At 38.0% G+C, this 25,368-nt stretch overlaps 2 protein-coding genes across 10 annotated transcripts in view; both read right to left on the bottom strand.

Annotated features, from left to right (window-relative positions):
* GOLGA1 (golgin A1) overlaps window positions 1-12,105 on the bottom strand; it is a 54,255-nt gene extending 42,150 nt beyond the window's left edge. For 2 of the 9 annotated variants that reach the window (XR_010022180.1, XM_063082103.1), the window contains exons 1-8: window positions 12,013-12,105; window positions 11,534-11,721; window positions 11,133-11,241; window positions 9,954-10,177; window positions 4,890-4,980; window positions 2,703-2,777; window positions 1,705-1,802; window positions 249-281 (exon numbers count right to left, since the gene is read on the bottom strand). Coding sequence is in view for 8 of the 9 variants with exons in the window: in XM_063082103.1 (XP_062938173.1) it covers window positions 249-281; window positions 1,705-1,802; window positions 2,703-2,777; window positions 4,890-4,980; window positions 9,954-10,088 (432 nt within the window). In the remaining variant the exon portion in view is untranslated. The remainder of the gene's footprint in view (window positions 1-248; window positions 282-1,704; window positions 1,803-2,702; window positions 2,778-4,889; window positions 4,981-9,953; window positions 10,178-11,132; window positions 11,242-11,533; window positions 11,722-12,012) is intronic. The other 7 variants (XM_063082106.1, XM_063082105.1, XM_063082108.1 and 4 more) reach the window with 7 other exon arrangements.
* A 9,374-nt stretch (window positions 12,106-21,479) lies between these two features.
* The window catches only part of SCAI (suppressor of cancer cell invasion), a 141,875-nt gene continuing 137,986 nt past the window's right edge, over window positions 21,480-25,368 (bottom strand). Inside the window, exon 18 of the mRNA XM_063082207.1 lies at window positions 21,480-22,657. Coding sequence (XP_062938277.1) covers window positions 22,511-22,657 — 147 coding nt within the window. The 3' untranslated portion in view covers window positions 21,480-22,510. The remainder of the gene's footprint in view (window positions 22,658-25,368) is intronic.

Raw genomic sequence — 25,368 nt, 5'->3', positions numbered from 1 at the left:
CTCAGGTATGCAGAGAAAGGGAAGAGAGGGATGAAGAGCCTATTAGAAGGGGCAAACAAAAGAGATCCTATACACCCACCAAGAAAGATGAAGACACAAGCTTTTCAAGTCAGTATCTAATCTTTCAGTGTCCGACTTCCAAGAGGTGTGATAGCAATCAGTACTTTGGTTACTGGACAAAACATTTTCCAAGCCCCAGAGATGAGACCAATATGAATAATGAGACAAAAACATAAAGATGAACTAACCTTTTCAAGATGATCCATCTTTTCTGACCATTCCTAAAACAATACAATAAAAAAGTATAGTTTCCAGGGAAGAGTTTTTGTAATACCAAGATTTTCAGAAAACAAAACAACCAACTTCCCCCAGAAAGCAACTAACCAAGGAAACAAACAAAAAAGCAAATTTAAAAAAACCCATTAACTTGGCTTAATATTAAGAACAAGAGTCCTAAAAAGAGAAGAAAATAAACTTTATGTAAAATTCTAGATCACAAATATAAGCCTGCAGATTTCTACTAAGCAGGACACCCAAACAAAGCTGTATCTGCTGTTCTTATGCAGCTTTTTCAGCTTACTCCTGAAGGTTTTCCCATGAGTACTGTTATTTCTTGGGAGTGGGAAGCTGGGACCAGCTGAGTTGGGTAATACTATAAGTGATGTTTAGAAATTAATTTACTGAAAGTGGGGAGGATCTTCAGCAGCCCCTGATAAGTTATTTTCCTTGTCATCTTGATTTTAAAAATACGCTTTATGCCATTTGGTACAAGTCACAGGAAAAGGGACTATGCCCCTTACTCACAAATGATAAAATGGGGGGTGGGGGGAATAAACATTAGTACGAAAGGCCATATCTTGATTGTTTACAATCAGAATCCACCAATTTTAGATTATTTCTTCAATATATACACTTCTACCACTGAGTATTGGTGAATGATTTTTTTTCTGGCTAGTAAATATAGATGACAAATACACACTTTAAAAAAAACCAACCACCCATCCCACCTACTGTAAAGAATAAATTATACATTTTTGTATGAATGAAACATAATAAACTAACCCTGTCTTAATCAACTAGGATTATCATTACAATATACTGAGGCATATCTTAAATTTAAAATGCCACTGATTATCTTGAATAAAATATACTTCATAATTATTGTAACAGCCAGTAATAGTATTATTTTCCTTTCTTGTTGTCATTCACTCAGCATCTTTCAGTGGATGGTTCTATTGAGATTATAGGAGTTTCCTTGTGTTCAGCTGGCTGGGGTTGAAGAAACTTGTGAACAGATGTTGGAAGAATTACGTACATTACGAATTATGACTAGCTTGATAGCATCTTCTCCACAATAAAGGGCAAGTGTTTGGGGGTCTAGGCTTGGGAACAGGTTTTTAGAAGCAGAGAACTTTTTCCTTATTTGGGGACTCTTTATTTTGGGAGATGCTATTTCCTCTCTCAATATTACAAAGCTACACAGATATAGAGAATGATACTCTCACATTCTGGACACATCTCACAATTAAAACTGTAAAGTTTCTTGACTTTACAAGAAAAGGCCAAATGAAACTTAAATTTATATATCATTCATTTTTTCCTAGGTTGTAAGCATTTACTACCAGGTTTATGTCAGGATTTTTGAAATCATGTCATTAAGTGAAATCTGTCTAGCAGTCTTGGGCAGTGCCACATATAAAATACCTGGTCCTTTCTGGCTAATGCCAAAGCCAGTCCTTCTGCCATTTTGGCTCTGTTGGCTTGGAATGTCTCATTCTGCTCTTGAAATTTCCGCATGGAAGCTGTTAACAAAGAGGCTCTATTTGAGATATGGAAATACTTCAGAAACAGCATGACAAATAGCCCATGTGATTACTTTACAACTGCCACCTAACAAAAAAGGCCAACGTCACATAGGTGAATTATGAGACTGGGAAAAACCTGATCCATCTCAACTTCCCAGAAGAATCTTTTGGCCTTAGTAACAGACCACGGTTTTTGTTTTTTTGGTCAACTACATACATTTAGGATGATGCCAAAAGTTAACTTTTTAATGGTACAATGACAGAACCTGAGTTAGGCAGGTTGCCAGAAAACACCCACGTTGTTGCTAAAGTGATGGCTACTACCATTTTATCAGAATTAAAAACAAAAACAAAGCAAAACAAAAAACCTTCCTTTTATTGTAGTTTCCTTAAAAATATATCACATAAACAAACAAACAAAAAAAGTTTCTACTTCTGTTAGCAACTTTCTTGGATGGTATCCAAAGGAGAACATATGACTTAGGATAGACTGAACAAAACGTATGCTCTATTGTTCTGAGAGTAAAGAGGTTTCCCCAGTTACTCAACACAGCAGTAATGAAGCTATGGCTACAACCTGTCTCCTCATCTAGACTTCAGGGTCAGGTACTAGATTTTACTAAAACCTAAGGACAGCCAATAAATGGGTCAACTGGTCAGAAACAAGCAATACAGGTAATTGTCTCCACCTAAGAAGCATGCCCATAATACAACATAAACACACGCTGTATACTTATAAATATCAGACACATGTTATATCAACCTCATTAAGTAGTAAGCTACTTATAAAATAAAGATTTGAGCTCTGATGAAGGATAATCTTAACCATACACTATTGTTTCATTTCAAAAAACTAAACCCTAAAAAGATTTAAAGAAGCAGGAAAAAAATACGTACAATCCTGGTGTTTTTCTAATGCAATTTCAAGCTTCTCTTTTATCTTCTGCAAGTTTCGGACCTGTTCAGCATAGTCTTGGGTGAGGAGGGTGATGCACATACCAGGAATGGACAAACATCAGGAAAGGAAGTTAATTAAACAAAAAAAATGAGTGAAAATGATGATGATTTTCTCAACCTGAAAACTGTTCCTGTTAAGGAAAACTAGGCGGACAGCCTCCCATTAACAATGAACAACACAGGCAAACAGGTAAAGTACAAACTATTCATGGTATAGATGGTGAATACAAACAGGCATATTTGCTTAGCTTTGATAGAGAACAAGAATTAGGCTTGGCCTGGTTATCAGAAATGCTCTATGAAAAACATAGTATTATCTCATTACTTAATTTCAAATCTCAGTTTTCACTTCCCTTTCCAGCCTCAGCAGGAGGACAGATCAAAAAGAACTCACTGAACAGCTCTCCTGTCATCCACACAACTGAGCAACAGCAGTTAGGGCAATAGCAAACACCTTAGTCCAGTACTGTCTTTATGGTAAAAGCACTAATTCTCTACAAAAGTGAGCTCCCTTTCTACATAGAAATTGAGTTACCTATGCCATTTTAAAGATGAAAGTCAGAATTAATTACCTGGGTGGCCAAAGAAGATAGTATGGTATAGTGAAAAAGTAGACAGTAGTTCAAATCTCAACTCTGTCAGTCCTTAGCTGGGAACATTAAGGACTTCAGACCAAATTATTGATCCTAAGTATTAGTTTGTTCGTATATGAAATGATGATATTAATTGTACCTACCTCAAAGGATGTATCAGATAATAAATTATGTATACGCCTTAAGTGCTTGGCACACAATGGTTAATAAAATGTGGCTGCTACAGTTGTTATTGCTATTATTATTCATAACAAGCCTGTAGGACAATACTTGGACACAAGTGTGTTCAGTAAATGTCAGCTCTCTTCCCTGTCCCTTCTCTAACATAAGTCAAACCCGATTATTTTTCCTTTTGTATTAGGGAAGGTACATATATTATTTTCTAACTATCTCCCCAACATTAAGCAAATGTAAGGTTATTTCACCTCCATCACTGATATTAATTACAGGTAGTAGTAACAAGATAGTAACAATTGAGTTTAAAGCAGACTGTAATTAAGAGTATGGACTCTAGCATCAAATAAATCTGGGTTTGGATCCCAGCTCTACCACTTGCTACTTGTGTGACCTTAACCTTGCTAAGCCTAATAAGGCCATAGTGAGGATAAAATGATTAACTGATAGTTGTGAGTTATGCTATGAACATTTGACAGCTACAAAAATGCAAATATTTCATGTACAATTTGGTGAATTTTGGTATACTGCTTTCATGCTAGTAAAATGGGCATAAGGCCAAGGGACAAAAAGAAACATAGAAGCCATGGATCACTTCACAGGATGAAGCTTTCAAAATGCATCCACTGGCAGAAACCAAAATAAGAACTCACAATTCTATCACAAACATGCCCTGCTCAGGCAAAGGATAATACGGTAGCTGTGTAAACTGCACACAAAAGACATAATGAGTTACAGCTTCTATACAGGTGTTGAAGTTAGAAATACCCTTGAAAAGTGGCCTGAAGAACCAGAACAATACTTACACAGGTGACATAAGCTGTAGCAAGTGGCAACATAGCACCAAACCCTCTCTGGACCTGATGAATCCAACATTTGTTGGCCATTCTCTATAAATACTAGCACCTCTCCCTCTCCACCTGAAAGCAGATATGCTAATGGTGGAAGATGGTCAAATCTATTCTACATATACCATTTTTTTTTTTTTTTTTTGGCAGCTGGCAGGTACAGGGATCAAACCCTCAACCTTCATGTTATCAACACTGCACTCTAACCAACTAAGTCAATAAGCCAGCCTTATACTTTTAATATCTTTTATATCCATGGCTAGAAACCTCAGGAGCAGAAAACCGTGTGTGTGTGATTTTTAATACATTTTCAATTAAGTTTTGAATTTACACTATTTAGTACACTAAAAAAAGAAGGGAACAAAGGGGGTACAAGTTGCTCCTTTCTGACAAAGAAGATCAAAATGATACAACAAAATAACTATAAAGCTATACTATATGGCTATTTTATACCAATAGAGAGCCAGACAAGGCAAGTTTCCTGTTTGCTTTCTGTGAGTTCTTAGACATACCAGAAAGTCTGGCCTCCAATTTCCGTATCTGTTCGTTCCTTCTCAAAAGTTGAGATGAAAGATCTTCTCTGGAGCTGCTTCCATCAGAAGCCTGTTGAGACAGATGCAAGGAGAGGTTGTCTTCATATGTGGGTTTTCAATAGTGTGAGACCATAGTACTGAGCCAGAAAGTGACAATTCTTATTTTAGGTTTGGATACACTTTAAGTAATTGGGATCACTAAAAAGCTTCTTAAGATAACTGGTCTTCTCTACCTGTAAAGTGGAAGTGACACTATCTCTCTTTATAATGTGAAGAGATGCGATGCTAAGCAGATAAATTGTGTGCACCTGTGTGTACGCACGCACGTATGTGTGCATGTGCATGCTATGAGAATAAAAGATGGTAAATAAATCCGTTATGACTGTTTTAGATCAAGTACATAAAAATATATTTGCAATGATAAAAAAAGTCACACTATTTTTCCAAAGGTAAAGTCCTGGGATAAAGGGGAAAAGGCTCTCCAATGAGGGATCATAGGCTGGTCTATGACTAAGAATCTCACTGATATTGATCAAGTTTCAGTATCTTCATCTAGAAAACAAAGGGATGTCAATCTAAAGCTCTAAGATGCATCAAAGACTTTAGCAGATAACATGCTTTCAATAAATCAATATATTAATGAGATATCTATTTCCCCCAACAATCCAGATTATTTTAAAGCATATGGGTAGCACTATTACTTTGGGCACTGCTTGCTAGTGCTAAAAAATAGCTCACTTTTAAAAATCTTTTTACTTTCTATTAAAATTTTTTCAAAATACAGAAAAGTAGGGAAAATGGCTGAATGAACACTCTCCATTTGCTTTAACAATTGCTGATGTTTTCCCATGTTTGCTTCTTCAATTTTTATTTTGCTGAAGTAGTTTAAATAACAGACATGACATTTCATCCTAAATCCTCTAAGCATTTCTAAACAATAAGAACATGCCTCTTCATAGCTGCAATACCATTATCATACATAACCAAATTAAAAATAATACTGTATAGTACCCAGTCTTTAATCATGTTTCCCCATTTTATCCCCAAAATGTTTTTAAATGTGGTTGAACAATTCATTTTAAATGAATTTTAAATACATCTTAAACATGTATTTACCTGTCAAACCACTTCCCATCCAATATTTACTGAGAGGCAGTGCAATGGACAGTTAAGAGGAGTCTCTGGAGTCAGAAGACCTGAGTTCAAGTCCCAGCTTCACCACTTATAAGCTGAAAGAACTTGGGCCAATTACTCAACTTCTCTGTGCCTTGATTTCCTCATTTGTAAACTGAGATAACAAATATGATCTACCTCACAGAGCTGTGATGAGGACTAAATAAACAAATCATTGTCAAATCCACAAAACAGAGCCAGGCACATAATTACTTTTTAATATGTGTCATCTATTACCAGTTCTCTTAGTCTGTTCAGGCTGCAATAACAAAATACCATAAAATGGGTATCTTACAAACAACAGACATTCACTCCTCACAGTTCTGTAGTCTGGGAAGTACAAGATCAAGGCACTGGCAGATTTGGGGTCTGGTGAGGGCCCACTTGCTGTTTTATAGATGGCACATTTTAGCTGTGCCCTCACATGTGGAAGGGGCAAGGCAGCTCTCCAGGGCTTAATAAGGGCACTAATTCCATTCATGAGGACTCCTCTCCCGTGACCTAATCATCTCCCAAAGGTCCCACCCCCTAATACCATCACACTGGGGATTAGGTTTCAACGTACAAATTTAGGGGGGACATAAACATTCAGATCACAGTATTAGTAGTATAAGAAGTTGTTATGATTATTAATGTTAGTGAGACAACCTAGGCCTCAGCATTGTGCTAAGCACTAGGAACAGTGGTAAAACAAAGAGCCCCTACCTAAAACAGCAGCGGCAGCTACTTGTGAAATGCTTACCAAGAGCCTGGCAAAATGCTAAGTGCTTTCTATGCTATGCAAAAAAGAGGTAACATTGCTGGCTTGAGACTGCTAACCTTAGGAAGTTCTGCTTGTATGATTGGCCCTAAGCTGGCATCTGGGAACTTAGATTTTGGGAGGGTTCCCACCATTTCTGATAAGAATTGCTCACTATGCTTAAACTGTTTGTGCAAAAATATCATTTATGCTGAACACCTGCTTTCCTTCTGGAGTCTGGAATTTTACTACATGTCAGGCAGACAGTGTCCATATGACCAGCCTCCAATAAAGATCCTGGACACAAAGTCTCTAATGAACTTCCCTGATAGGCAACATTTTATGTGTGTCACAACTCATTGCTGGGGGAATTAAGTTCGTCCTATTTAACTCCATTGGGAAAGGACATTTGGAAACTTGCACCTGGTTTCCTGCAAGCTTTGCTCCACACACTCTTTCCCTTTACTGATTATGCTTTGCATCCTTTCTCTGTAATAAGTGATAGCAAGGAGTAAACTATAGACTGAGTCCTGTGAGTCCTCCTAGTGAATAATCGAACCTGGTGGTGATCTTGGGGACCCCTGACACACACACTTAAATAAAGATAGATACAGTTCCTATCTCCATTTTACAGATGTGGAAACTAAGGCGTAGAAAAGTGAAGGAACTTGCCAAAAGTCACACAATAACGATGGAGCAGGGAATCAAATCCAGGTCTAACACTATAACCTGACCTGACTTCCTAAGGACTACACTTTATTACCTCATGAAGTTCCCAGTTTAGAGGGAGAGATAAACAAGCAAATCATCAATAATAACGCAGTTTAAGAGGGTGCTATTACAAACACAGGAAGAAAATAAAGCACCAAACTCAGCCAGGAGGGGTAAAGGGTCAGAAGCTGTAAAAGGGGCAGGTCAGGTCAAGGGGGCTTCCTGGAAGTAACATGTGAGCTGAATCTTGAAGGATGCACAAGAATCTGTCAGAGGAACGTAGGATTAAATGGGAGAGACAGAAATATTCCAGGAGAGGAAACAGCATGTGCAAATATTTGTAGGCATGAAGGAATGTGGTCCATTTCAGGAAGTGCAATAAATTCAACCTGGCTGTAGCACAGGAAATAGGAAAGTAGAGTAAGATGAGGCTGGGTAGGTAAGCTGTGATGAGACCATGGCAATTAGCCATTACACCATTACATAATGAGTTTGTACTTCATCCTGAAGATGAAAGGGAAGCCACTGAGTTGTAAGCATTGGAGAGACATGAACAGATCTGCTTTTAGAAAGATCACTTTGGGGAGCTATTGGAGGCAGGGAGCTTAGACAGGATACTACGTTTGTCCAAGCAAAAAAGGCAGCCTGAAATAAAATGGAAGTACTAGTAAATGTGTCATACTAGTAGATGAAGTAGAGAGGCAAGCTTGAGAGACATTTAGGAAATGGAAGCCAAAATACTTCCACTGGACGCCAACAAGTGAAAGAAGGGAGGATCTAAAATGCCTCCAAGGTTTCTAGCTGGTGAGTTGGGAGGATGACGATAAACATTTGGAGATGGAGTTAATGAATTCGATTTTGTTAATTTAGAATTTGAGATGCCATAGGGAAGGCATCTGTTTGGAGAAATATATGCAGTTGGATATAAAAGTCTGGAGATAGGGAGTGAGAATCAGGCTATAGTAAATTCAAATAGATTTCTTGAGAAGAAGTCTCAAAGCGAAGTATTTCCTGAATTCAGGTCAATTTGATATCTGTAATACATTCTAAATGAGCCTTCATTTAGCATAACAGCATGAAGGCAAAGCAGGTCCTTCTGCTGCAGAAATCAGCATTAAAACTATATCCTGCAGTCTGATGATCAAGTGTGCACTTATATTTCCTGTTACATATAGGAGCCACTGATAGTCTAGATCTGGTAATATTATTGCTCCACCCCAATAACCTAATAGCTTCTGCCATGTAATCTGATCCAGGATTCAGGCAGTATATAAAAGAAGAAGGAAAACTCATCTGACCATGGAAACAACTCAAATGTCTATCACCAGGAGAAGACAGAGATAAACTGTGGTCTTTTCAACTGCTGGAATCTTACACAGCAGTAAAAATAAATGAACTACAGTTTCATGTGACACAGAGGCATTTTAGAAACATGTTGAGTTAGAAAAAAAAAGTCCAAGAAGACTACAGTATACCATTTTTATAAAGTTCAAAAATAAATAGTATTAAACAATAAATTGTTTATGAATACATACATATCTGGTAAGATATTTTAAAAAGCAATGGAATGATAAAATCTAGGATAGTGATCATTTGGAGTGGGGAGAGGAAATTGGGGAAGAGCATAAGGGGCTTCAACAGTATTGATAATATTCTATTTCTTTCGATGGGTGATAGATTTACTTTATTCTTTATACTTTACATATACATAAGTTTATACTTTACATATATACTACTCACATTCTTTTATGTATATCAGGCATTATAAATCATTTTTTAAAAAGGTTATCTAACTTGAAAGGATCCTGTCATATGCCAAAGACACATTTTAATCCTTAAGCATGACATTTCTCTTACAGCATCATCCTCATTTTTTGAAATCCTACCAACAACAGGCACTTTACAAATAAGGGACATACTGTAATCACCATCGGTGCCATTTTTCCATCAACTTTCACAATAAAACAGTACATTCTGGCTAACCCCACACCACAACTCACAGACCTTGTTAAACAATGACTTAAAGTATTGTATGTCTGCGTATAATGTAAACAGAGAAAACAGGCCCAGACATTTGGAGAGACGAAATGTAAAAGATGTACAAGGTATATAGATGGAAAAACAGTAGAAGAGGACAATGTACATGGAGAATATGGAAAGAGGAGAATATGAAAAGGGACTCACAGAAAAATAGGAAAAAACAGAGTGTCTTAACATTAACAAATCAAACATTAACAAAAAGAAATCTCACAGTAAGAAGAATCAGTCGTGCAGGATCCTGTACACCTATAAACTATAAAAGGTATGAAATAATCATGCAATTATAAAAGAAAATATATACTGGAAGGATTCTCTGCAATATTATTTAAAACATATACTGAGACAGCACCACAAACTAAAAAACTACAGAAGATACTTACAAAGTCATCTCCTGAGTCAGCTCCCATAGAGACAACTGATTCCTTGCTCACTGACCGTGGGATCCTAGCAGCACCTCCTGGCCTCTGACCAACAGCAGTCTCTTCTGCAATTTTCTTCTTTAGTTTAGCAAACATTTTTGTTGTGTGGCTATCCCGCACGGATGACTAACTCTTGAATAACTCCAGCAGTCCTCACGCCAGTGATCTGGATTCAATACAGGTGCCTAAAGAGTTTCAGACATCCAAGTCAGCTGCATTACCACTTAAAGGTGGGCCAAGGGCTAATGGCAACACAGTATCTATAAATCAGATGGAAGAGACAACTCTAAGTTAAACACTGGAAGGTTTTCACATGTGAGTTGGTATGTTAAGCTTCAGGTTTCAAAATTAAGTTTCATAACTTACATGTACACTTAATAGAAAAGAATTACAAAACATTTACAAAGCACTCAGGTGCTTCGTATACACATATAGATGAGGAAATCCAGTCTTAAGGAGATGAAGTAACCTGCCAAAGACTGTGTGTCTAAGTGGCAGGGCTGGTCTTTGAACACAGAACTCTTTGACTCACTAGTCTCTATTTTTATTACACCATGTTGGCTATGGCCTATAATACAGTTAGTAAAACTTCCCAGGCAAAACATTAACATCACATAATCATGACTTAATGCTTTCAAATCCTTCCTCCAATAATAAGTTTGACTACAGTGCAGTGGTTTTTGTTTTTTTTTGTTTTTAAAGGCAAGAACATATGTAACTCAATATGGGGAAAAATTGTGACATTCTAATGTTCCAGGGTGGCTTGCAATCAGCTGTTCCCTAAAAAAAAGCTCATAACCTAGAAAAAAGCAGTCAAGCTAGGCAACTATGTTATATAGGTATGAGATATATACTTAATCTTTCCTGGAAATGTTGTGACTTTCCTTGAGTTTGATAAAATCTCAAATCACAATTTCTTTTTTTCAGAATGATATTCAACATGAGATTCAAACATCTTTTCCTCCCAACGGTGTATGAAATACTAATTCCGGTTCCAACTTTAACTTACCATGTTTTGTAAAGTATACCTAAGCTTTGTTCCAAGATGAACAAATAACTTCTTACCATTTCAGATCATCCATTAAGTCTGTACAATTCTTCAAAAACTTTACCTTCAATGTCTGTAAACCACTTACTCACCTGGTTTTTCTACTACATTTAAAACAGCTTGGAGATCAAAGCATTCTGTCCTGCCTGAAGACAAAGATAAAATCCACTGGATATTTCTTTTAAGTTTAAGGCCAAAATGCTAGGTGGAGGTGGGGAGAGAGAAGAGGAGGAAGAGAAAGGAAGAGAGGATTACGTGGGGGAAGAAGAGTACACTCTCAGTGGGCTACCCTCCCTCACCCTGGTGTCCTTTACCATTTGTGATTTGCCTAAGAGTTTCGCTTACAGGCACAAGGAATAGAATTGCTCACTGTAGTAGGTACTGAAACTCACTTCTCCTTGGGAGCCCTTAGCAAAACAACCTGAATGAGATTAAGGTTTCCCAGGGTTGGTATTTACTTCTCAGTTTATTCTCACAGTCACACACTATTTACCTGGCCAGACGCTGGGCTGTCTGGTCACACAGCCTTGATTCGTGCTAAGATAGTAGCTGAGAAAAAGGACGGCAAAGTTGGCTAAAAGACGCCTGAACGCCCAGGGAGGGAAGGAGACAGGTAGGTACCTGCCACGGCAGTTCAGATTCCAGTCCCTCAGGCTCGCTCCAGCCCCGCCCGTGCTAGTACTGTCAAAGGAAGGAAGGATTCAACATCTCTCCCATTTGACAGCAGGGAAATTTGAGTCCCAGAAAAGAGTGACTTATCCGAGGTCGCTAAGGGAGGAAACCTGGAACCCCAGGCTCCAGACTCCCAGGCCGCTGCGGCTCGCCTCCGTCCACACCCTCCCCTCGCAGCACCCCGGTACGGCCCCCCGCCTTGGGTCCTGGGCAACCCCGTCCGGGCCGCTTTAGGGACAAACCGAGACAACTCGGAGAATGAGGGGCCCTGCTCGTGTCCCGGAGCCCCGGCCCGCGCACCTGCCGCTCTCTGGGCAGCCGGCAGAGCCCCGCCTCCGGGGCCTCTCGTGAGCACCTGCTCGCGTCACCAGCCCCCACGGCCAGCCGGCGAGCCGAGCAGCGACCCGGAACCGCAAGGCCCCCAGCGCGCCGGAAGTGCCTGCGCGCGGGGCTGGCCCGCGCCGCGCGCATGCGCCCGCGCGCGGTCCGTTAGGCTACGGCGTGAGGCTCCGGGCGGCTGCCGGGAAGGAACGGCTAGAGGGCGTGGGGCTTTGGGTCGGGCGCTCCGTCGGGCGGCCTCGCCACGTCAGCGAGCGGCCAGACCCACGGATGACGACTGGGTCGCCGAGGCCTTTCTTTGCTTTTTTGTTTTTAAAGAGGGCGGTGCGGAGCGGGAACAGTGGGAGGAGCCTCGTGGCAAAAGGGAAAGAACCCAGTCGGTGCCGTGCGGGCGTGCGCTGTGTTGGACGGACACCCTGGGTCCTGGCGGCGTCGCCTGGCCAGGCGCCACCGACGCATCCCAGTCCCGCTGCCCCCTACGCTGCCGCCTTGTAAGTGGGTAGTAGGTGACCCCGGGAAGCCTGTGGCTCCAGACACTGGTCCTGGGACCTTGCACGTTACTAGTGTTTTAACTTGCGTCTACGACCTACTGTGGATTATACGTTTTACGTCGCAGCCAGTACGTATATAACGTACTCCTGAAATGTTTCCAGAACCATACCTTTGTTATATAATTCACTCTGATATATTGCATTTCGTTTTAAAACACCCTGGAGGCAGCGCACTAAATTATTAATTCCATTATCCACTTAACAGGCCGGCTCCTTTTGACAAATGGAAAATGTCCAAAGAGATAAAACTGCCTTGTTCAAAGTTACAGTGCAGGGCCGGCCCGTGGCTCACTCGGGAGACTGCACTCACTGGCTGAGCGTGGTGCAGAGCACACCGTGCCGAGGGTTGCGATCACCTTACCGGTCAAAAAAAAAAAAAAAAAAGTTACAGTGCAAATTAGTAGCCTAACTCAGGTCTCGGAGCTCCAAGCCAGGCATTCCACATTAAAGGAACTCTAGTGCCTGACCTATACCCAACACCAGCCCAAGGGTCAGCTGGTTCCACCTAATTCTTCAACAGCCCCTCCCTCCGCGTGTTCCAGTTCTGAACACCAGAGGCAGGGCAGGGAAAAATCAAAACCAGGACTCAGAAGAAATTTATAAGCTAAAAGAACAGGCATCAAATCCACAAGCCCAAGATAATTTAAAGCATCTGAGGTATTATCTGAAAGAAGCAAACCCTAACAGTTTAGTTCTTAAGCTGTCAACAATACTGAAGTACCCAAACCTTTAAGCAAATAATGTTTATTTTTATATTGTTGATACACTTAATATATACGTGGATTCAAGATACAAAATTCATTTACAAGAGTTCACACCTGATGAACATAGTCACATTCCTAGAGAACATTTATCAATGCAATTTTTTTTAATACACTGACAACAAAAATCAAATATTCTGTAATCTTGTTATTCAAAAAACATCAAAACAATGTTAAATTTTCCATCCTCTAGTACTTAAGTGCCCTTAGAGTGGTAGGAACTGTATAACAAGAAAACATTGGAAAGCCTACTGAATCCGCTCTGCAGAATCACAGTGTTTACTCTGAAATTCATTTAGTGAAGTAGTGAAAGGCTTGCTATGTTTTATGACAAATCATATCATACAAGAGTCAAAAGTGATCAACTCGAGAAAATGTTTCAAGAATTTCTCAATTTCTAAAATCTATGAAGTACTGACCATAACACACAAAACAGAAAAAGGCTGTTGGGAAGGAACAAAACAAAAAACTTTAAGAGAATGTATGGCTTAAGCAATTTAGAAACGCAACAGACAAGACTTTTACAATACCACAACGTTCAAGTCAAATGATGTTGACAATAGAATTTTCTCCCTTAATCTAAACTGGTAGTAAATAGCCCCTTCAAAATTTATTCTACTGATACATACAAAAACTAATGAATCCAAACGATTTGCTGTCTAAAATAGATGAGTTGACAGATTTTGTTCTAAAGTATTAATCCACAATACCTCAGTCTTAATACAAATGAACAACAAGACAATGTCTCAGTGATTACAGTGATTTGTGAATAGTTAGGCATTATTTGCACAACAGATTAGCAGCACTTGGATAAGAATTATTACATGAAAATTATTGTGCTTCAATCTCTTGAGGAGAGCTAATAAATATAACTCTATTATCCCTATAGTGTTACAATTCTATAACATTTCAGTTACAGACAAGCACAATTTTTTAAAAAAAGTATTTCACACCACTAGAAAATCAAGTAAGTATATTTTCCAAATGTAATTTCTGCTATAATTTAAACAAGTGCATTTCTGCCTAATTTTCATAATGTAGACAATAGATACACCATTATTTTCAGGAAAAAAAGATCAAACATAAGTTATTTTTAACTCCTATTTGATTATCTTAACCTTTAGTGATCATTTGAATAAAGAAAAGGCTTCTCAACCTTACAATGGAAACTGCTCAGGGAAAATAATAAAGTGGCCTGAAATTATAATAATACTTAGAGCAGAATAAAAAATGATTTATAACTGCTTCATCTGATACAATGATTAATGAAATCACTATCATGCTGGTGCTACACATTTAAGATGACCTATTTGGATAAATTCTTTCACTTGTAAGCTCTGCTATGAAAAAGTTAGGACATTGTATCTGCCTTTCCTATTATCTAAGACCTTTCTACCTCAACTAGAAGAGTCCTCCAAAATACAGGACTCTCTGATTGTTGAACAGCAAGGTTTATCAAAAACAAAAAAACAGCTGAAGAACTAGCTATATGGTCTATGTGGCAAAAGAAATGCATCCAGATAACTATAAAAATCCAGATAACTATAAAAAAACCATGAAAATCAAGTTCTGAACTATTTTACCAAGTCAATAGATCTTTTTAATGATAATATTATAAAGAAACAAGAGTTAAAAAACAACAACAACCATTTTTCAGGAAATAGTAATAAAAAATTCTTATTGCACTGAAACACTTTAAGCACTTTTTTCCTGCAGATTTTTCATACCTCAAGATACATACTTTTAATTTAGAAAAAAATTAATAGCATGCCAAGGAGGGGGGGAATAAGATTTTTAAAAATACAGTGGTTATTTCTCCATGGTTTGGAAGTATTTACTTGCGGATTATATAGTTATTTCACATTGTACAATGGTTATTTGGACCAATTTGGTGTTTGAGAACATTTATGGTTCAAATTGTAATATTTACAAATCTCAATTCTGAATCATGGACAAGTGGACATTTACAACAGCTTCAAAAGAGAAAAGAATATTAGTGATATAAAAATTTTAATATTGTTTACTGCAGACCTATAAGAAGGCTAGCCATAATTCTGTACTTCACTTTGAAAGTGATATAATAACTCAGCCTATTAATTTTATTCCATAAGTCTATGAGAAAAGTAAAAATCTGACACCTGAAATTACCAATGTCTCAATAAACAATATTAGACCTAAGAAGATGATTGTCTTAGGATGCAGACTGGAAGTGTCTACCAAAATCGGAAAAATATTCCCAGTTTATAATCTGTTCTGTGACCCAATTCAGGCTTAAGTAAGTGAATCTATAGTGTGCAATATAATGTACTGCAAACTACTAAAAAACTCTGAATCTACTGTTCAAATAAGTTTTTAAAAATCACATTGCTTACAATAGCCTGATAACTAATTTAAAAAATAATTTTAAAAACCACAAAAGAAATTAACAAAAATATTTTAAAATTAAGAAATGGTGCTTCAATCAGTGATTAACAATGTTATGTAAAAATGGAATTCTTGTCAAAAGTCAATTAAACCAAACTAATAAGTGAAAAATACCAATTTTAGCTTAAGAAAACATTTCATGTTTACGGAATTCCAAAGGAAATATTTCTATGGCACCAACAAATTAGTTATACTTAATTTAGTACATGTATCTTTCCCCAGTTAAAAGGGCATATACACTGTACATTATCCTGACACCATTCCTGTCAATAGGTGATTGATTCCATTCACACATAAATTATTTTCCCTTAAACATAAGGCATGCTTAAATAAGTCTTTGTGTTCAAAACTCAGTGAAAGTGGCTGGCCAGTTAGCTCACTTGAGAGAGTGTGGTGCTGGTAACACCAATGTCATGGGTTTGGATCCCCGTACAGGCCAGCCACCCCCCCCACCAAAAAAACCCCACAGTGAAGCAGGGTCATAGTGTAATATGTTTTCAAATTCTAGTTTGAGGAAGATGAATAGCTTTGGGGTTTTTTTTTTTGTTGTTGTTGTTCTAAGTAAAATGGTCCCAGTATCCAGGAAAGACTGGGAGGTACGGCAGGAGTAGGTATGAATTACCAATGTTTAAGGGTGCCGGAGAATGGGGGGAAGAGCTCAGTTTTCTAAGCAATCTTTTCAAATGCAAAGTTACTGGGTCTGTTAGGATCAGAGGTCGTATTCCTAATGTCACTCTTATGCATTGTACTTCTCATTGCTGCTACTCTCTTTATTATCCACAATGAGCATGAGTCAGTTCCATGAACATCAAATAGCATAATACCTGCTCTGCTAACTCTCCAATTGCAAAAAAATAAACTAAATTACTAAAACAACAGAACATCAGATCCTATGGATGTTTTCATTGATTTTTCAGAAAGAATATATTACCAAATTTTAGGACTTATTGAAGAAAAAGGCTATTATAACTTTATTTTAAATGTAATGTGCAATTGAAAGGTGTTATGAATAGTTGGCTATTTTATTAAAAATACAATGAAGAGGCAAGTGTAACATTTCTGGGGTGGTAAAACTGACTCCTGAACTAATTTCTCTTTTTATTTTAAAATAATTTAATGTTGGATCAGATAGATGTAATCTTCTAAAAAATAATGAGGTAAAAAGTTGCTTTGCAGTTATATTTTGTTTTGCAAAAATAGCCTCAACTGAACTTCTGTAGTGAATGTATTCAAGTGTATATTAAACATCTCCTACACTCTCACGCAAATAAACATTTCAACTGAAGACAGGAGTAATCAAAAATTGATATTTTGTGATATTCCATAGATTCACAAATTGGCATCACACATATGTACTATCCTCTTATCCTCCCCAACCCTATCATCCTTGGTAGAGGTTTGAAGGCCCAGACTTTTATAGCACACCATGCATCTAATATTAAGAATTCTACTTCATGTGTGAATATATCATCAAATTGCAGAACACAAGTGGTCTCACAGAGACACAGAAATACAACTGGAGACATTTCACTCACTGGAAGCATCTTCTCACATGAGTATACTCATCTTTGATATGCAATTCCAATAAGAAAAATCTATAGTTGGAAATGCCAAGACAGGACTAAATTAATCACAGCTGCTGCAAATATATAGATTAACAACCTCCTCTTTGTCATTAAATTCCATCCTACCTAGGTTAGGCCTTCCATTGCCCCTTTTTCTGCCTCACAGAGACACATAAAATGAGGCACATTGATGGAAAAAAAAATTGTTCCAAAATTAAAACAGTATCAGTTATTGAAATGACAAACTTAGTATCAGTTATTGAAATGACAACTAGGAACATATTTCCCTCACTTAAAGGACATTTTCCTATCTATTTTTAAATGTGACCAAAGTGGGTTTTTTCCAAGGCCCCTTGATTAAGTCCCAATATAAATAATTAACTATTCAGTAATAGTACTCAAATATGGGGCAAGAAAGTAAAGGACTGATACCACTTAAGAACCTGCTAATGTATCAGTGACACATAATTAGGTTTTTCAGGTTTATATCACTAATTTATCATCAGTTTAAATGGAAATTTGCAGATGATTTTAAAGGTAAGAATGTCCAGCTTTCTCTTAAGATCTTCCTGTCCTAATTTGAACTCCAAATTAGCCCATTTTATCCAAACACAAGCCCCTCAAAATAGAGGCTCATGAATGAGATACAGCCAGAACCTAATTACAGCAGCATGAACAATGCCACTAGGATGTCCTCACAGAACTTAAATAAATTCAGCCCATAATGGGTAAGGGTATATAATATACACATACTGTATATTGCATACCAATGTATTTACAGATATTTACACATATATACAAAAAGTATACATAGAGGTTGCATTTAGCATCACAAAAATATACACATGCGATTACAAATAAAATAAGAATTTCAAATAAATAAGGTCCACAAAAGAGCCTTCAATGTAAATACCCTTTATACTCTCCAAATAAACACACAGGAACATACACACCCAGCACCTCATTAGGAGACTCATAGCACTCATACTCATATCAAACCTGTTACTCACTTAGGGCGGGGAGGTGGTTCTGAATCATTGGCAGTGGCCAAGTCTGCAGACCATGGCACCTTACTATATTTCCATTCCAGAATGTTCTCTGTATATCAGCCTGATTACAAGTCTCCGTGGATAACTATGCACAAGATTTTTCAAATGGATCCAAACCGGTTCTCAGAGAAAGTTACTAAATCACACAGGTCAGGTCAGAGATTAAACTTGGAGGATAATGTTAAAGAAGGCTCCATGATTGATACATGAATCTGATTTGTCACTTTTCCCTTTGCCTTGACTAAATTCAGTACAATTACCACCTAATCTGTTTCAGTGAATTCTAGTGCATGAAGAAAATTAAGTAGCCACAAGTGGGGGAAAAAAATAAAACCCAGATTCTATATCAGGAAAACTTCTTCCACAACTAGATTGCACTTTGCTTCTATAATCTCAAAACATTTCAACTTGTTTATAATATAAAGGGTACAATAAATTCTGTGCTTTGAGAGGTTTTGAGAGCACCATTTTCTAGGAGGAAATACAAATGCATGCAAAGAATGTATCCTGACTAAAATCAAAGATAAAATGTCTGACCTATGCATTTTTTATAATTAATAAATGAAAGTTTGCTAGAGCTGACTGATTTACTGGTTTCAGTATGGGATACAGTAAAAAAAAAAAAATACTATAATCTTTTGTGTCAAAATATAAATCTCTCTTTCTTGTTCATTTTAGAAAGCATTCTGAGCTACTGGGAAGACTGGGCTGAGATTAGGAGATTTGAGTTTTAGTTCTAGCTCTATCACTATGAATAAATGGATAGCTCTTTGGGTTTCAGCTTTCTCTTCTGTAAAATAGACAAGATACTTGCTTTATGAACTGCAAAAATATAGGGATAACAAAAGAAAAAAATTCATTGTGCTTCATTTTGTTTTGTGTATAACTGACTTCTTGCAATCTTTTGCTTTCTACTTTGTTTATAGTGATTCTTACAGGAGACGAGAGACTATCAGAATCTCCAGGGAGAGTTTGTGCAATTTGAAAACAAACAAGTTCTCTTTCACATTGCTCTGCTCTGGTCTCAGTTCCATATTTAAATTTTTCTGAATTCTAAAATTAAATATATGGGGCTTCAACTTTTTATATTTATAAAGGAGGGTATTATGCATTTAAAAAAAATGGAATTCTTAGCCATTGTCACCTTGAGCCCATTGGGCGATTGTCCCTTTACATTTCTTCTTCCTTGGTTAAAGTAATGCCTTAAAATGTAGAAGCTGGGTGAAGGGTACAAGAAGGGTTCATTAAACTGTTCATGTTTGAAATTTTCATAATAAAAAGTAAAGAAAGAAAGAAAAGACAAAGAATCATGAACTATTTGTGCAAATGGGACCTTCCCAAATGAGGCCTACCCTGATCACTTTTAAAAATTGTTCTCTCAAAAAACAAACAAAATGGGCCAGCCTGTGGCTCACTTGGGAGAGTGTGGTGCTGATAACACCAAGGCCACGGGTTCGGATCCCTATATAGGGATGGCCGGTTAGCTCACTTGGGAGAGCGTGGTGCTGACAACACCAAGTCAAGGGTTAAGATCCCCTCATCGGTCATCTTTTTAAAAAAACAAAAAGATTTCCTTTATCACTCTTGAAAATTTCACCATCCTACTTATCACTTTCTAACATAAATTTACTTATGTTTATTACCTGACTAGAATGTAAGCTTCAATGAAGACAAGGATTTTTAAGTCTACTTTGCTTCCTCAGTTCCCAGAAAGAAATCTTGAGTAGAGAGGTAGTTCAATAAACATCTTTTTGAAGGCATAAATGAAACAATACTTTAGAATATTCTAGCACAGTTTTCCTCTCTGAAGATTCAAGATCACTTTAGTCTACTGCAGATTTTTAACTACCAGTAAGAAATTACACTATTACCTCAAGGGGCACTCTCATAATCTAAATTCTAGTTGTGATTTCTAAGACCCCTTGGTCTTAAACAAACATGTTTCTAATCATAAAAGCTCTAATTTCTTCATAGAGTCTCTCTCAGAACTAGTTTCTAAAACAGCTATGTGGGACCCAAATATTTTCTTGAACAAAATCTATGTAAATATGATCTAGAAAGGAAAATGTTGAATATGCTAAAAACAGGGAAACTAGTTTTCCTGATGGCAGGGGTGGGGAAATCAATATTTTTGGAACCAAGAGTCCAAATTACAGAATCATAGAGGCCCCCCTCATTTTGCAGATGAGAGTGCTAAAAAACAAAGATGTGAAGACACTTGTCAAAAGGAATAATGCTAGTTTCCCAAAAAGCCAGGATTAGAATTCAGGTGTCCTAGTTCTCAGACCAGTGTTCTTTATGCTTAAAAGGTGAGGTGAAAGCTCAGTACAAGAAATATCATTTTAAACATCAGAAAACAGGAAAATATATGTTAATAGGAACATAACTAGCATAGAAGTTCAGGGGAACTGAAACAAGAGGTCAGACAACTAATGACAGTCTACTGCTGTGGTCCAGGTGAACACTACTGTGACAGGAAAGCTATGAAGTTTATTAAGGTACTGAAAAAAATGGACAGCAGTCTTTATCTGAAAATGAAAAACCACCCAATAGCAACGGAAATCTCTTTCCAGAGTAACTTTTCCCAAGCTTTCTGAAATACTGCTTGAAAGAACAAACAAAAATAATTCAAAAGTTTTTAAAAACACCCTAAAGCTCCCCAAACCCAAGAAAGAATAACTGCAAGACTTTGGACGAAAAATTAGCAAATTAGAGCAGATATGGGAATAACTTAGACCCAAATAATTCTCTATCCCAAGTTAAAAATATTACAGTAAAATTTCCCTAGGGACACAGGATAGGAAAGAGGCAACAAAGCAATCACCTAATTTCCCCTGGGACTGCCAGTGGTAGAATGTGAGCCTGTACAGAAAAGTAGGTAAAGGGAATTTTGATTCATAGATTTCTGAACTTGAAAGCTGTGCAATCAAAAGAGGGGGGAATAAAAAACAAACAAACAAAAACTTCATAGCTTGTGCCTGTGAAATTATGAAGAGGATCACAGGGAAGAAAAATACAAAAATCTTTATATTATACAGAGTCTTATTTAAAATAATTAAAAAAAACTTGTACATGAATATAAAATACTAAATATAGGGAGTTTTAACAAATCTTATTTCCAAGTTGTCAGTGCAAAAGCAACTTATATTTTAGGTTTCATAACACCCAGTTACCTCCAACAAAAATTAATAACATCTCTGACTTTGAAATCTCATAAACTTGAACTAGGCAAAAAGATTAGAAACCCTATACTGTATGCCACAGACATCACGCCAGACAGTCTTTAAACTTGATCTCAAAAACTAAGAGTTTAAATCAAACTCCTACTGGAGACATTGTATTATGAAACTAACAACCTGATTTTTTGACAGAAATATTTAAAAGTTGTTTTCTTTTTCATTTTCAGCATTCAAAAACAACGAAAACAAAATATGCAAATAAATCGCATGATAACATAATACTCACACATTCTGAGTAATATTTATCATCTCAAGTCCCCAATTAAAGATTTAGCTTTCAGATGCAAATCAATCCTTTACAGTTTCTGAAATTTTGACAGTATTTAAAGGAATTAAATGATTTCAAGAACTGAATTGATCATGCTTCAAATAATCACACATTTTTCTACCTTCTAACTTTCAATGAAAAATATTATGAAAGGACTCTGTTCTTGATTTTCAGTAGTCATTGCTGGCTAGTTTCATCATTATGAACAATTACATATTTTCCAAATCCATACATTTAAGGTCCAAGTATAAGAGTTGGAATTTCCTCATTATACAAAAATAAATGATTTACTTGTCTCAGGGTGAGAATAGTGACTATTTGAGTGTAGAATTAGATGTTGGAGGTAAGTAATCATACCTCAAAACCGAAAAATAAAAATTCCAAGTTTAATTGAGTTTTTTAAAAGACCTGAAAGACTGCATTTTAAAACAGTTACCCTAAAAGTTTGAACATTTTTTTCTCAGTTGGTTTTTAAAATTGTGGTCCTAAATTGAAAAATAAAAACTAAGTAACACCACTATGTGTCTGTCATCACATTAGAAAACTGCACCATTTAAAATCTGTGGAAAATGAAAAATTGTTTCAACAAGAGAGTTTTTGTTTTAATAGTCATCTATAGCATTCTCAAAGAATATGTTTCGAACATCCAGAATAGACGCTAATTCCAAAATATGTTTCTGGAGATGAGGATTCTCAACTGTTTCATCCCTTGGCAGTTGTGGATATGATTCTGGATAATTTCGTGTTTCCTGGTGGGCAAAGAAGAGAAAGTCAAGTTTTATAGTTTAATGAAAAAAATTATACGCAACACTGATACAGTATTAAGCAATAACTTAATACGTATTTCTCTCTTTCATACTGGAATGATTCTTAATATATTTGTTGAACATACTGAGTTGTTGACATTTGACCATTTTGACCTCTAAAAATGATAATTTCATATGGTTCAACCTAATATATTCATTTAGTAAGTTATTCCACAAATGTTTACTGAGACCTATCGTTGCTAGGCACTATGGTCTATATCACCTGGAAACCATGTAATTCCTGCTTGCTGGGGGGAAAATTCTAGCACATACAGAATTTCAACAAGTATTTGTTAAATGAATGTACAGAGGTAGCAGTGGAAATTAAAATGAGGGAAAAGTCATGACAAACAATAAAAAGGTCAAATTAATGGGCCTTGGCAATTAATTATAGGAGAGGGAGGTGTCAAAAATGACCATAAGGGGCTGGCCCGTGGCTCACTTGGGAGAGTGCAGTGCTGATAACACCTAGGCCACAGGTTTGGATCCTATGTAGGTTGGCTCATTGGAACTGGCTGAGTGTGTTGCTGACAACACCAAGCCAAGGGTTGAGATCCCCTTACCGGTGGTCACCTTTAAAAAAAAATAGACCATAAGATTTCAGGAACAGATGGCTTGAGAGAAGAGGTGGGAGCTATTTAGAGGCAAAGAAAGACATAATTTGCGGATAATATTATGCTTCAGGTTTTAGGTATATGTTATTTGAGGTAATAAGGTAATAGAGATGAAACTGCCCCTCAACCAGAATTTGAAAATTCAGGGCTGTATCTCAGAAGACAGGTTTGAGAAGTTTATGCAAACACTAATATAATTTTCATGGAGATAAATATTAAAGCCATGAAAATGGGTAGCCTTCTAAGAAGATTAGCAAAGACAGTGGGAAAAAAAGAAGTTAAGGAGGTACTAAAAAGGGAGAAAAGAAATTAGGAAAAAAACCAAAAACAGGCAGAAAAGGAACAATAAAAGAAAACAGGAAAAATTTCACAAGAAAAAACTTGACATGGCCCTCCCAAAACCAGGCACACTGTGCCAGCGCCTCTGGGCCCACCTGGCAACCTGAGGTATGGAGTGGGGACCAGACCCCACTACTCACAACCAGGAACACTGCGCCAGCATGTCAGGGACCTCCTGGGGACCTAAGGCATGGATCTGGGGACCAGACACTCCCCACAACCAGGCACACCACCAGCACCAATGGAGAATGCCAAAAACATCACCTCCATGTGGGTGGCCCACCACAGGCACCACAATAACCATGGCTGCCGCAAAAGCAGCTAGACACCACAACCACCACACAGATGGTCTGCAAGCCACTGGAGTGCATTGACACAAGGAGAGTCACCAGCAAAGACCCAAGAAAAGAAGAAGATATCTGTGTCAACAAAGCCCATTCCAGAGAGAAAGAAGAAGCATCTGCTCTATGATAATATTGGAGGACCTGATCATACCTCTCAGCATTGGTCAGATCATCTAGGCAACAAATCAACAGAGTAACCATTATTCTTTCAGAAGGAAAGTAACCATTATTCTTTCAGAAGGAAAGAAGAGATCTAGGGTAATTAGACAGGGGAAGGAGGAGGGAGAGAAGGATAGATAGAGATTACACAAGGTGCATAAAGAATAATTACAATTTATAACAAAATATATGTCAGTAATATTGATTTGATCAACATATCTCAATATTGAACCCCCAAAATATGCATAATTAATTTTGATTCAATAAAAATTTAAATAAATAAATAAATAAGTAATTTGACATGGAAGCAAAAGGAGACAATTTCAAGAATCAGGTAATTCTCATCTAGAAATTCTTCTTCATTTGGTCATTTCTACATACTACAATTTTGCCATACATTAAAAATTTCCGGTCAAGATGGCAGAATAGACGGTCCCTAGCGTCACTCTCTCCCACAAATCAACAGATTTACAGCTATAAAAACATAACATCAAGTGCATATGGAACGGGGAGATGTCCAGCGGGGGAGGCAGAAGCTCCGCAGAGATCACAAGCCCTGCGGGACCACCATCGCATGATCCAGCAGATAGGCTTCACCGCCGCCACCTGGCTCCATTCCCAGTCCAGCCCAGTGCCCACAGAGTGGGGAGATGTCCGGCAGGGGAGGCGGAGGCTCCACAGAAACCACACACCCGGTGGGGCCACCACGGCATGATCCAGCAGGTAGGCTTCACTGCAGGCACCCGGCTCCATTCCCAGCCCAGCTTAGTGCGCACGAAGCAAGGTGACATCCGGCAGGGGAGGCGGGAACTCCGCGGGGACCACACTGCCACACTGTGATCCACCAACCCGGCCCAGTGCGTGGAGAGCGGGGAGACGTCCAGTGGGGGAGGCAGAAGCTCCACAGAGACCACACACCCTGGGGGGGGCCACCGCCACACGATCCAGCAGTAGGTAGGCTTCACTGCCACCACCTGGCTCCATCCCAAGCCCAGCCCAGCGTGCACGGAGCAGGGAGACATCGAGCAGAGGAAGGGGAAGCTCCGCAGACACCACACGCTCTGTGGTGCCTCCGTGCATCCCAGCACCCAGGCCCAGTGTGCGTGGAACAGGGAGACGTCCAGCACAGGAGGTGGAAGCTCAACAGAGACCACACACCCTGCGGTACCGCCCTGTGACCCAGCAGCCCGGCTGAGTC

The sequence above is a fragment of the Cynocephalus volans genome, chromosome 17, assembly GCF_027409185.1.
Source record: "Cynocephalus volans isolate mCynVol1 chromosome 17, mCynVol1.pri, whole genome shotgun sequence".
Taxonomy (NCBI): Eukaryota; Metazoa; Chordata; class Mammalia; order Dermoptera; family Cynocephalidae; genus Cynocephalus; species Cynocephalus volans.
Note: the sequence above shows the minus strand (reverse complement) of the source record. Positions and strands in the feature narration are given on the sequence as shown.